The sequence below is a fragment of the Lepidochelys olivacea genome (assembly GCF_965140295.1).
Source record: "Lepidochelys olivacea isolate rLepOli2 genome assembly, chromosome: 26".
In the NCBI taxonomy this organism is placed as follows: domain Eukaryota; kingdom Metazoa; phylum Chordata; order Testudines; family Cheloniidae; genus Lepidochelys; species Lepidochelys olivacea.
The window spans coordinates 10,248,896-10,261,726 of record NC_140436.1 but is presented as its reverse complement, the minus strand read 5'-3'; the positions used below and the strand labels follow the sequence as shown (position 1 = coordinate 10,261,726).

Genomic DNA, 12,831 nt, shown 5'->3' with positions numbered 1-12,831 from the left:
CTGCTAATACAAATCCACTGTAAGTGGTATGGATATAAAAGATATTTTCATTTAGAGTTACAGGGATCTATTCTGCTCTGTTACCCCGGTGTAAAGCTGGAGTAATTTGTCTGGCTTCAGTGAAATTACACTGGTGTAGCTGAAAGCAGGATACTGACCCCTGTAGTTCAGAAAAAACAGGAATTTCTGTTTTGCCTTTAGCTTCAGTAATTGTTGAATAAACATATTTAATCCTCTTGTTTAAGGAAACTGCCATTGTTTGTTTGTCTAGATTTCCTCTCGCATCGTACCATAGGATCATTCTATTCTTGAAATATTTTGTGTCCAATTGCAAAGACCCTTTAGCGGGGTATTCCCAGATGTCAACATTTTCCCAACACTGGTGTTGCCGCCTTCCTTGCAAATGCGCAAACGGCTACCGCATTGAGTTACATTGTATAGAATGGAAGGAAACTTGCATCACAAGGCAGCATCCTGTGAAAGGAGTACGGTGAAACCTGGGATCAGTGGTTGATCAGAAGAAGCTATAGACTCACTGGCATGTGATGCCTGGATGTAATAGAGGGCAAGCGGTGTTTAGCCTAAGGAGTTACATGGGGTGCCTGTGATTTGCTCACTTCGGGTGCGGCTTTTGGAGGTACCAAGAGTTAGCTTAACTCTCCTACCACTGACGTCACTGGAAGTGTGATCAATTGTAAAGCTAGTCACTCCCTGTGCACAAGGGCTATATGACACTGAAGTTCTGCTCTTTGAGAGCTTAAGTGATAGACTTGTGCTAACTCTCTCCGCCCCAGGAGGCGGGGGGGGATTTCACCGTCCGTGCGTCAGCTTATCAACCTTGAACTGGGGCAACGCTGCCCTGGGGGGGCAGTAATGAGGTTTAAATGCCCTGAAAGCACTTTCAGATCTACTGATGACAGGAATTTGTTTGGTAGTGCTCCGTCCACTGTGTTCTCTTATTTTTTCCTTTCAACGCAGGTTGCTCAGTACATCAAATTTGAAATGCCAGTTCTTAAAAGCTTCATCCAGAAGCTCCAAGAAGAAGAAGACCGTGAAGTGAAGAAACTCATGCACAAGTAAGTGGTCCCTTCTCAAGTGAAAATAGTCCCATGGGCTTCTTCCACTAATGCCTTTGGCCAAGATTTGTCACAGGCAAGTACTTAAAGATATCATGACGTTAGGAGCCTGTGGGTTGTCGGGCCTGGTGTTTGGAGCAGGGGTCAAGCCAGGGGTCCGAGTCAGAAACCAGAAGTCAGGCAGAAGGTCGGAATCAGGACTCTCGTTGGAAATCGTAGCCATAGTCAGGAGATGAGCCAAGGAACGGAGTCGGGGTGCGAAGCAGGGAACAAGAGCACGGTCCGTGAAGCAACAGGCCAGGTGCTGCCAAATTGGACAGACAGCTTCCTGAAAGTTCTGCTGTGCTTAAATAGTGTGCCTGGACCAATCCGAGGTCATGAGGGGTGCAGCCAGTCGGGTCTTCCTTGGGTGGACTTTCTGTGCCGTGGCTGCTGGATGGTAGGGCGGAAGCCTCAGTCACCCAGAGCCCTGCAGACCTGGGGTTTAGTCCTCCGGATCCGTATACCTGAATCCATACTTGTGCACCTAAATAAGTGGCCCGATGTGCAGAGCTTCTGAACTGCTATCCTCTCCCTCTCAGATTAAAGGGAGTTACTGGTCACTGGGTACTTGGGGAGGGGAAAGGCAAGCCATACAATCAGGTGCCTATATGGGCGTAACTGCCTAAAGTTAGGCACCTGCTTGCGAAAAGTTTGGTTCCCCCAATATTCAACCTTCTCTGTGTAATTCTGTGGGGAAGCGGAAGACCACTGATATTGCATGTAGCCCATTCTTGAATTGTGGCAACAGGGGCTTCCTGGCCCCTTCCATTTTAATAATGATGATGCTGATAAATGGTTTTGACAGTACTCTGCACCTTTTTGATCCCCGTGCTTCACCGCTCTTCAGATACAGCCACTGCTGGGGTGGAATGCAGAGACCGGATACCAGAGTAGATGGTCTGTTCCAATGCAGCATTTCCTCTGTCTTTTTAATGAATTATTTCACAGCGCCTCCAAGCGTGCTGGGTGCTTCAGAGAGCTTACAATGTGATTGTCTGTCTGTCCTCAGTGGATGTGAACAGTTGGTTTCAGACTTCGAACACGCTACCTTTTTAGCTGCAGCCTTGGGGCAAATCTACACCATGGCGCTACGTTGGCACAGCTGCATTGACCTAAGCAGTAGTGTAGACCAGCCCAAAGAGTGTCTAGGAGGGTGAACTCTAATTATTCTTTGTGTCCTTCGACATCCCAGCAGTGCTGCTAGGTCTCTTGCGGGGACCCTGGCAGCAGGAACGAGTGAACTGAGAGGCATGAAGGCACAGTTGCTCCCTGACTGAGCACCTGGCGCGTGATGACGTGCCGTGGAAATCTTTTTCGCTGCTATTCCTTGCAGGGAAATTGACATGGATGAAAAGGCTCCATTTCTGGGAGTTTCAATTAGAGGCATCATTCGTACATGTCCCCATAAATAATGCAGGGTGGGTGTAGGAGGAAGCGTTCTGTCTTCTATTTTCATAATATGGCTAAATGTGCCAGCTAAGTCGTGTGTTTAAGAAGTCCCTGGCAAGCTCAACCCTCCTTGTTGCCCGTGGTTAAACAGATGGGACCTTGGGAGAGGTCTGTCTGGTTAGACATTGAGCCTGGGGACAAGGTTTGCTGTGAAGCTCAAAGCAGGCTGGTCTGAGGTTCCCAAACTCTTCCTGTAAGTTTGGGCTGACACATGGCTTTGTATTGCTTTGGTTTGTGGCTCTGGCTACCTCAGAGGCCTGTGCCTCTCCTCATGCTTACCGGACAATTGAGAATACCTTGGGCTGTTGGCCCATAGATTTACAAGAACATAAGAATGGCCACACTGGGTCAGACCATTGGTCCATCTAGTCCAGCGTCCTGTCTTCTGACAGTGGCCAGTGCCAGGTGCTCCAGAGGGAATGAACAGAACAGGGAATCATCAAGTGATCCATCCCCTGTCGCTCATTCTCAGCTTCTGGCAAACAGAGGCAAGGGACACCATCCCTGTCCATCTTGGCTAATAGCCATTGATGGGCCTATCCTCCATGAACTTACCTAGTTCTTTGTTTAACCCTGTTATAGTGTGTTTTAATAGCTGCGGGCAGGGTGTTAGAGTAGAAGGCTCTTGACTCATGGAAATTGGCTCCTCCACTCCCTTGCCCTGTCAGAGTCTAAGTTCAAAGACCTTCAGGGCCTATTTTGAAGCTCATATGGGTGGGTTTCTCCTGTTGGGTGTGGAGTTATAGTATTGTTGACAATTTTATCAAGGTACCTAGATTTTTCGGGCTCCGCTCTAACGAGGCTTGCTTTTTCTTTCTTTAGATACACAGTCCTCCGGTTAATGATAGAACGGAGACTAGAAGAGATTTCTGAGAGCCCAGCAACGATCTAAAGTTCTCCTCAGTGCTCAGCCTTGAGTCAGACGTGATGGGTCTCTTTAAGAATCTCTGTTTACACAAAGAACGGAATGAAAAGAAGATGCACTCTATTCTGGGAACCAAACCTGACCGCAAAACCCTGCGGAGATTGAATGTGTGTCCTGTACCTACTCAGCAGACATGGATGTGTGAGAGTCAATGGACTCCTTCTGCAGAAGGAACATCTTCCAGTAATTTTCTTTTTCCCCCCTCAAAGTGATTTGCAGAATGCAAGGATTCGGCACGTGTGTCTTAACCCGTCCCCCCGCCCGCTCCTTCAGAAGCCATTTCAGAACTGCCATGCCCAGCATTCACAAAGAGGAGAGTTGACCTTGCTGGCATGTTGAAAGAAGGCTCTTGGGATATGTCTGTGTGCTTTGACCTGCAGCGTCTGTACTGAAGAAGCAGTTGCTTTGAGAAGAGTGGCTCATGCTCCTTTGCCTCTCTCCTAATGCCATTACGAGATGCTTATCCATGCTTGAGCGCTGATGTGACTATGCGTAGGTTTTTCATGTCTGTCTGCAAAAGAAAGAACAAAACTCATGTCCACTGAAGCTAGTAAACCAGCTTCTGCCGTGCCCACGCACTTAGAAAATTCTAGTTTGTGTGAATGCTCCAGACCAGTCCCAGAGCTAGTAGCCACTTCGCTGCAATAACTCCTGCCAACCTCCACTCGTGCCAGAATGTTGTGCGTTATGAAGTGTGTTTTGATGGCAAGATCAATGTTCTGTGTAGCTTTTTTCCCATACAGGACAGTCCTCTTTGTTCTTTATTTTTCCTGTTCAGAGCGTTCTCAGAGTGCAACCACAAAAGATATACTTTTTTTCCCCCTGCATGGTACTGGTGGGATATCAGTCTTGTGGTCTCATGCTCGACCCTTCCTGCCTCGTTCTTCTCCTCCTGCCAGCACAGGCTTTCTGTGCTCCTGCAAGTGGTCTCTGGGCTCCTCCAGGGTGTTACCGTCTGGCCTGAGGCATGTGGTCAGAGTGGTACATTGACGACTATTCCACGGAGCAGTGGCATGTGGGAAGGAGCAAGCAGGGCTCCCCTGACTGATGCTTGGCTCCTCGCTTTCGTCTGTGGGTCACCAAGTGTATCTCTGCCCTGCAGCTAGAGGTGTCCTTCCCCAGCTCGGGGAGAAGTACACGTGCTAGATTTGATGGAGCGAGCGCACCAAAAGTAGCAGAATAGCTGCAGCAGCAGGACACGCTAGCCACCTGAGTTCAGTCCCATCCGAGACCCTAGATAAGGACTTGGGCTGCTAGCCCATGACACAGCTTGTACCACTGTAGCCGCACCATTCTGTTTAGCGCACGAGCCGGGTCAGAGCTAGCGTGTGTCCATCTGCCTGCGCTGGAAATCCCAGTGTCGATCTCCCCAAAGTGAGGAGGAGACCGAAGAATCGCGGGAGCAGGAAGTGGCGGCCCCCAGAGGGCTGGTGGGAGACGGACAGCAGCCGGAAAGGAAGAGATGCACCTGGACAGCTGTGTCCTCCAACCTAGATGCTGGCACGAGATCTCTTGGGAGGACTGGTGGGGTGGGGGCAGATGTTCCGGAAGTCGGTTCAATTATAACCGTCACCTATTGGTGGTTTGGGCTGCTCCGTCCTTGAGAGCTTGGAGTCTGTCGGTCATGGTGCAGAGTTAGGCCAGGGCGGCTTCTGGGGGTGGGGGCAGAGGAAGGTTAAGTGACGGATTTTGAGAGTGAGGCTTGTGGGCCTGATCCTGCAAGGTGCTGAGTTCTCTCAACATGCAGTAGGCCTGATTCTCCCCTCTCTGGCATAAATCAGGAGTAACTCTGAAGTCAGTGGAGCCCTGCTTCAGTAACCGTTGGTTGGTAGGTTTGGTGTATGGGTGTTGGTGGCCTGTGATATACAGCAGGTCTAAGTAGATGATTTGGTGGTTCCATCTGGCCTTAAACTCGATGACTCTGTGACCAGCCTAAAAAAGGGTATCAAGAGGCGAATTTGCTGAGCTAAGCACCTTGCAAGAGCAGGCTGTCAAAGTCAACTAGGACTGGGTGTGTCCATGATCTACTCCTCTTGTGTGATACTCTCACGTGGTTGTCACAAGGAATAAAGGGAGCTGAGACGTGGCAGTTCCATGCAGCTTGACATCAAATATTTGTATAGATTCTGATGCATCTGCCGGAGGAATGTTTTGAGGGGGGCGGGTAACATTTATGTTCCGAAAGTGCCTCAGAGACTTAGGAGCTTCTAGAAAACTTGCCTCAGAACCAGTTTGAAGAAAGACCCTTGATTGGTTCACACCTGTGATTAAAAACTCTTGATCCATAAACGCTTCCTCAAGCAAGGGAAACCGACTCACACCAGCCGACTGTCTTTGCCTAGAGCTATATCGAGCGATTCCTCTGTTGCAGGACATGGGCTGGGGCTGTTGATTGGAGAGTGGCGAGTTGTCACTGGATTTTTAATCTCTGCAAGCAACAACAATAGCACCATTATCTCCACACTCCAACTAGTTTGACAAGGACAGTATGGCAGTAGCTCTTCAGATCCTGATGTCTTAAATTCAGGTGATTGTCTCTAAGTAGTGTTTACCGTCTCCACTGTGTGTGTGTGTGTGTGTGTGTGTGTGTGTGTGTGTTTTGTTGTGGGTTTTTTGTATGATGGATGTAAAGCACAATGGAGCTTGTAAGGCTCCCAGCTTGGGTGTAAGTGGCATCCTTCCATTTGGCTCAACAGGGAGACCTGCTTCCTGGTTCAAAGCCTAGCTGGGGTGACATGGGACACTTATTCTCGGAATCCAACCCAAACTTGATCTTCAGTCATTCATATCTGCGTTGGCAGAGCCCGTAACAGGAAGTCCTGCTTTTAAATGATGGCCTCAAAGATTAATCTAATGCTAGTCTTGAGTGAACAGAGAAACTGGCAGTGCGGTGAGCAGACTTCCAAGCATGCCCTAAATTAACGAAGTCTCTCTGTTCTCCTTGATTGGCTTAGGACCAGGGCTGAGCACGAGTTCTATGGGGCCTTTTATTTCTTTGAAGATGTGCAGTATACTGCTAGCGTTTCTCGGACGAACGTTGAGCCCTAAGGTGTTCAGCTGTCCATAGATGCCCTGGGGAAATAGGTCCCAGCAGGTCAATGTGAGAGGATGACAATGGTTCTGATACTGTTTAGGAGAATGGATTTGGTTTTATTTTAAATGGGGACTTCGATACAACGGTGTCTGTCTCTCTCTTTACTTTCTTTGCTCTTGGCGTTCATGGCTGTGGTGTGATCTGTACGACGTGGTTCACTCCTGTCTCTCTGGGCTTGTGTAATGCCCTCAGTAAGGTCACACAAGAAGTAGGAGCCGAGTTTCCAGAAGGGCGACCGGAACACCTCCATCACACGGGCTCTGCATTGCTGTGACCCGCTGCCTGTTGGTGGCTTTATGCTTTGTGTCTTAATCTAGAATAGGTTTCAATCTGTGGGCAAATAGTGTTTAATATTTTAGAGCTTCTGTAGCAGTCAGGGATCTACATAAAGCGTGTAACAAAACCAGCGAGACAGAGAGAAGGGGAGTGGATGTCCCAGAGCACTGGGATAGGGAGCCTTTCATCTCTGCGCTGCCTTTTTCTTTCTTTTTTTTTTTTTTTTTTTTGAAGCTGGTTAAAATTTTTTTTCTAATTTTTCCTGAAAACTTTCACAGAAACCCCTGACTTTTCTTTTTTTTTTAATTTTTTTTACTTTAATTCTTGCAACTCCCCCCTGCCCCGTTTTTTTGAGCCACTATAGTTAGCTCAGATCTAAGTCAGGATGGATGCTGTTGTTCACTGATGGCTGTTGAGTGGCCCTCTGGGAGAGGAATGCGTTGTGATCTTGCTCATGAACTGGGGCTGAGGGCACTAAACCCAACGCCGGAGTGGGTGCTAACGACCCTCTCATGCTGGGAGGCTCGGCAGAGAAGCGAAGCGCTGAATAGGCCCCGGAGCCAGAACCCTTGCTTGGAAGAGGGCAGCCCAGAGGTCATGGTTTTGAGGCATGTCGCCACAGCAGCCTTGGGGAAGCGTATACTGCCCCTGTTTAGGCCGTGTCTGTTTAACCAGTCTCCGGGGCTGTCACGTGGGCGGTGGGTCAGCATGTGCGTGAGGTAGGGTGACCAGATAGCAAGCGGGGGTAGGGGGTAATTGGCACCTATGCAAGACCAAGCCCCAAATATCAGGACTGTCCCTGTAAAATCGGAACATCTGGTCACCCTAGCTTGAGGCCCACTTACCTCAGCATTCAAAGTTATGCCCGTGCTTTCCTGCACAGAGGCCTCCAGCGTCTTTTACCAGCACTCAGTTCACACACGCAGTGTTAAGATGCTTCCTTGCCCACCTCCCCCCCCCACATAATTAAAGGCACAAAACGGTAACGTGCAACAAAATGACTTGACTAACTAAAAGCAAGCACATTTCTATTGTAATAATTAAAAAGAGAGGGGAGACTGTTTAGGTTGGTTTCAGTGACTTTAGAAATAAATATTGCCCTTAGATTGCATGGCTTCTGCTGAAAATAAAAGAAGTTTGCAGTTGAGTGTCCATTGGGCTTTCTATGGGAGAACTGCCCATCCGTGTGGTTTGCTTCTTTTCCACTTGTATCTGGCCGTGTCACCCTTCTTTTTCCCCCCCTCCCGCTTCTCATTTGCACTAGTTCTATTGTGGAATGGAAAAAAAAAATGAAGAAGAATATGATGTGAATCTCTCTCATCGACACAACATGCCAAATATCGCCCAGGGAAATAGTTTTCAAGAGCGAGTTTCTCTTGGAAGACATTGTTATAAAGAAACTCAAGCCAGCACAATGACCGTATGAAGAGTTGCAACTCGTGGTTCCGATCAGCGTGGTTTGGGGAGGTTACTCCACACCTGTTTCGGGATCATGTAGCACAGAACCAACTATTTGTGAATTGGTTGGTGTCTCTTTTTTTTTATTTTTTGAGTCAGCTTTGTACATTTTTTTTTTGTGTGTGAATGAATAAGTCTAGGCTAACTTTACCCATGTGAATAGGGTGAAGAGAGAGAGCTTTGTAATATCTGTTGCTAATGTCTGTCTATATTAGGGGCTTGCGCTAAGGCATATTTCTCTTATCTTTCAACACGTGGCCAGAGTGCCAAATGGTGCTTGTCCCACTGCAGTTTTTGCCAGTACCAGCACCATTTTGCGCTGCTGCAATATTTTGGGGGGGGTGTGCAAATTTCCCTAACTTAGACTGGCCCTTGCATTGCTCCTTGTTGAGGCGCTCATTGAAGGCAATGGGAGTCTTTTCAAGGCCTTTGGTGTGCACAAGTTCAGACTCGGAGAGCCATTGCAAACGTGGATGCTGGGCTTCTCCTGTTGCTTTGCCAGAAAAACTGAAAACCAGTTCTTGGTTGCCCTGCACCTCATGTGGTTGCTCTCCCCAGCACAGTTCTGACATGGTGTGGGGAAATAAATTCTGATCACCAAGATCTGTTTGCAAATGGGGAACGAATGGGGCAATACTGCATCGTGGTGACTAAAAGAATGAGCAGCAATTGGGATTATGCCAATGACAGATGTGTAGAGACCGGGGCAATGCTGGAACCATTTTCCCAACCCTCCCTGAGCTTTACAAATTCGTATAATCGTGAACCCAGATCCAAATCTAAAACCACTACTGGGTTTTCCCCCACATCCCTAGCTGAGCTGCAGTTTCTGAGCCTCAATTACCACCTGCAATATCTGCTTTAGCATTGACATAAGTAGAACATCTGTGTAAATCTCTCTCATTCTGGAGTGAAACTAGCAATATCTCTTTGTATGTCGTTAACGCGAACTAAAATTTGTGGCGATTTTCTTCCTCGAGTTTTTGTAGTGTAACTTTTTGTAGTTTTTGGTTTTTTTTATGGTACCTTTTTTACACAGATCTGTCTAGCATTTGTGTTACTGAAAGTATTGTAAAGTGACATGCTTTTTATGTACTTTGACAATGCCTCATTTATTAACGAGAAAAGCTTATGTAACAATTCAATACGTTATCAAAGCACACGAGTTAGATCCTTTTTGTTTTTTAAATAAAGCACTTTGCAGATAGAAATGCTACTGAGATTGCTGAATTTGTGTGTATTTGTTTTCTTAGAGCTGACGGTGGAGAGGAGACAGGACTAAGTTGAACAAGCAAGTGTTAAAGCAGGGAAAAGGTTTCTCACGGTGAGAATAACTCCAGTTGGGGAGTGCCAGTGGAGCTGCCTTTCACCAACTAAGCATCTGGTGCATGATGCCTCAATTAGGCTCAAGGGGGTTGCATCCCAAAACTTTCCGCACTGGCATAGACCAAAAGCTCATTTCATAGTGACCTAGGCAGCATTTGATCTTAGTCAGTTGTCTCTTGTTGGCCTTTTGGCTATCTGCCTCAGTACTGGACTCTTCAGATGTTTATCTTCCAGATGGCAAAATTCACCCCTTTGTAGAGGTGGCTGCAGAGTGTCCGTGCATCACTTAAGTCCCACTTTAAAATTTACTTTGAGGTCTTATCTAAGACTACCCCCTTTACCTAGGGCTGTATTTCCTTCAGAGTACTGAACTGTGCTGTTTGGTACTAAGTGGGGCGGGGATTCCTTCCTGACCCCGATATCACTTTATGCCCTGAAGCATGAGGCTTGGTCTTCTGGGGGGAAGGTTATCCTGCCTAGTGTCTCTGCAGATGATGATAACCTGGTAAATGGACAAGACTTGTATAGGATTATCTTCCTCCGTAACCTTGTCGAGAGCCTGTGTGGTGGATTCCATCCTCTTCCCAGTGACTAAGCATCTGCACTGAAACATGCCTGTCTGACACCACACCTCTGGAAAGTGAGGCTGCATCCTGCAAAGCTAACCTGCAGCCCTTCATGCAAAGGCCACAAGTGTGACTGAAGGCCCAACAGAGAGAGTCTGCAGAGTGTCTCTAACAGTAACCATTCCAAAGATAGCACGTGGCTTTAACATAGTCCTCACTGGGCAGGATGTGATGAGTGATGTCAGCTCCATTTGTTAGTCAGGGTTAGCTGATGGGGAATCCTAGTTCTGTAGAGTCGCTGATGCTTTATCACCAGCACACATGCAGAATGCAGCACTTTGGAAGTTCTCCCTCAGCAGATGATTTCCCTGCAGGGAATCAAGCTGTCTCTTACTGCCCCAGCAACAAGTAAGTGAAGCTATTTTCTTTGTCTGATCTAACATTTTATTTTCACATGCTCCTGGTTTGATTGCATTTCTTGGACTTTTAAATACAGGAAGGTCTAAGTCTTGGTTATTGTTCTTGTCTTGCACACTGGTGTGCAGACATGCTAACCTGTTTGTATCTATTACTTCCTAAGCATTCAAATAAAGAGCATGTGAAGGAAAAATTGCAGCAGATGATTGGGTTTAAATGCCTTCAAATAGCAGAAATAAAGGGGAGTGGGTGGGGAAGGATAGAACTGAGGGACTAGGCTGGTGGGGATCCTAGAAGCAGCAGAGATGGGGTAGATAAAGTGCGGATTGCAAGGCTGTGGCATTCCAAGATTTGCCTCTTGGAACATATGCAACTCAGCCTAGATCCTATGATGTGAAGAGTACAGAGCTCTGCTCTGACTTGGATACACTTGAGTGTTTTCTCATGAGATGAGCCACGCACCTTTATTCTGTTTGCTTAAATGAGGAGGCAGAGTGTGAAATGACATCTGGCACGGGGAGCTGACAGTAGATGGGAAATAAACAATTTGCCTTAATGTCAGCATTGTCTTTCTGTCAGAGAACTGCATACATGGTTGACTGCAATGCTGTTCAGATGCCATGGGGATGGGCATGTCATAAACACCCAGCTGGACTCTCTGCTGATCTAGATCTGTAAGCGCCGCTCGACAGGAACTCGGCAGAGCCCTGGTGCTGCTCAAAAAGTGTTTAGCTGTGTTTGCAGGATCAGCGTCTCTAATATATACTAAATAAAGCAGATCTCTTCCCCTCTCCCCCCCAGATCTGCTCTGGATGAGCTTTTATACATTTTGTTTTTCATTCCCTATATTTATTAAATGGGCTTTCTGATGGCTATCCTCACACAGATCTTTGCACCCAGATTGCTGACTTAAATGCTATGTCTGCTGTTCCATTGAAGAGCATGGAACCACGTGTGCATGGGGCTTTTCAAAAGTGCTTTGTAAACATTGAGTGTGTGGTCAGTGCTCGCCAGGGCAGTGCTTGGATGGTGATGGCTCAGCAATTATGCCCAACGGATTTTGTTTGGTCAGCTTACGGGGAGAAGGTTCTGCTGTGTCACGGGTGCTATGCAAGTTACTGCAGCTCACCCTGTGAACAGCAGGATGACGAGTGGTTCTGGTGATTTTAATACTCAAAGGGCATTGTCCAAATAACAAGACTATGGGAATCCCTTGATTGATGCCGGTTGTCTTTCCATTGACTCACTGGTTCTGACGGTCCCAGTTTCAGGCCAGATATAACCAGACCTCCCCTTTTAAATAATTGTGGGCACAACTTTGCTCTGAAATTTTTGTCCAGCTGTGTTGTAGGTCATCAGCAGATGAACTTTGATATAGCACTCAAGTGTATATAAACTTTATCTCCTCTTTAAGATGACCCCGTAGATAGCAAACCTCTTTAATATTACTTGCATTAAGGTTTGCACTGAGGGGCCTCAACAGTGATTGGATCCTCGTTGCGCTAGGTGCTGTACTATACGAGAGTCCCTTCCTGGAGGAGCTAGATGGATGAGACAGACAAAGAGTGGGAGGGGAAAGAGAGGCACAAAGCCTGGCCGGAGGTCACACAGCAGCGCTAGGAACAGAACTCGGGTCTGTTGAAGCCAAAGTACAGACCGGTGGGCTAGGTATCAATGCACCATTCTTTGTAGCATTCCCTGTGGTGAATCCGGGGCTCACTTCCCTCCCTCGTGTACCTGTTGCAGGTGTGGCAGGATGAGGAGAACCCTGAAGGCCTGGTACTGGATAATCATGCTCGTGCTCGCTGTCTTCAGTGAGGCTGCATTTTGCCGAAGAGGAGGAGGAAGAAGAAGCGGAGGAGGAGGAAGCGGGAAAAATGGAGGAGGAAGCGGAGGGAGGCGCGGAGGGTTCCAGGCCCTCCCGAAGAGCAGCAGCAGCCAGAGCAAAGAGAGCAGCCCCAGGGGTGGGGTGAAGATGGCTGGAGCAGCTGCCGCTGGGGCTGCCATTGGGTACGGCCTGGGCGCTCTTGGGAGGTCTCGCCACTCCCGTGTAGGCCATGGCGCTTCAGGAGGAAGGCAGGTGCCACTGAGTGGCCAGGGCCATTCCAACTGGTCACACCCCCTCACTGAAGGAGAGTTCTACAACCGGGCCCCGAAGGATGCTGAAGGCCTCACTGCCCTGCTTCTGTCTCCAATTGGGTG

General features: G+C 47.8%; 1 protein-coding gene across 2 annotated transcripts in view; it reads left to right on the top strand.

Annotated features, from left to right (window-relative positions):
- Positions 1-12,510, top strand: part of RASSF2 (Ras association domain family member 2) — a 51,165-nt gene extending 38,655 nt beyond the window's left edge. Inside the window, exons 10-11 of one of the 2 annotated variants that reach the window (XM_084615331.1) lie at positions 979-1,076; positions 3,390-9,542. In XM_084615331.1, the coding sequence (XP_084471457.1) occupies positions 979-1,076; positions 3,390-3,459 (168 nt within the window). In that variant the 3' untranslated portion in view covers positions 3,460-9,542. Of the gene's footprint in view, positions 1-978; positions 1,077-3,389; positions 9,543-12,375 lie in introns of those variants that run through there. The other variant, XM_084615332.1, reaches the window with a different exon arrangement.
- Positions 12,511-12,831: the final 321 nt, after the last annotated feature.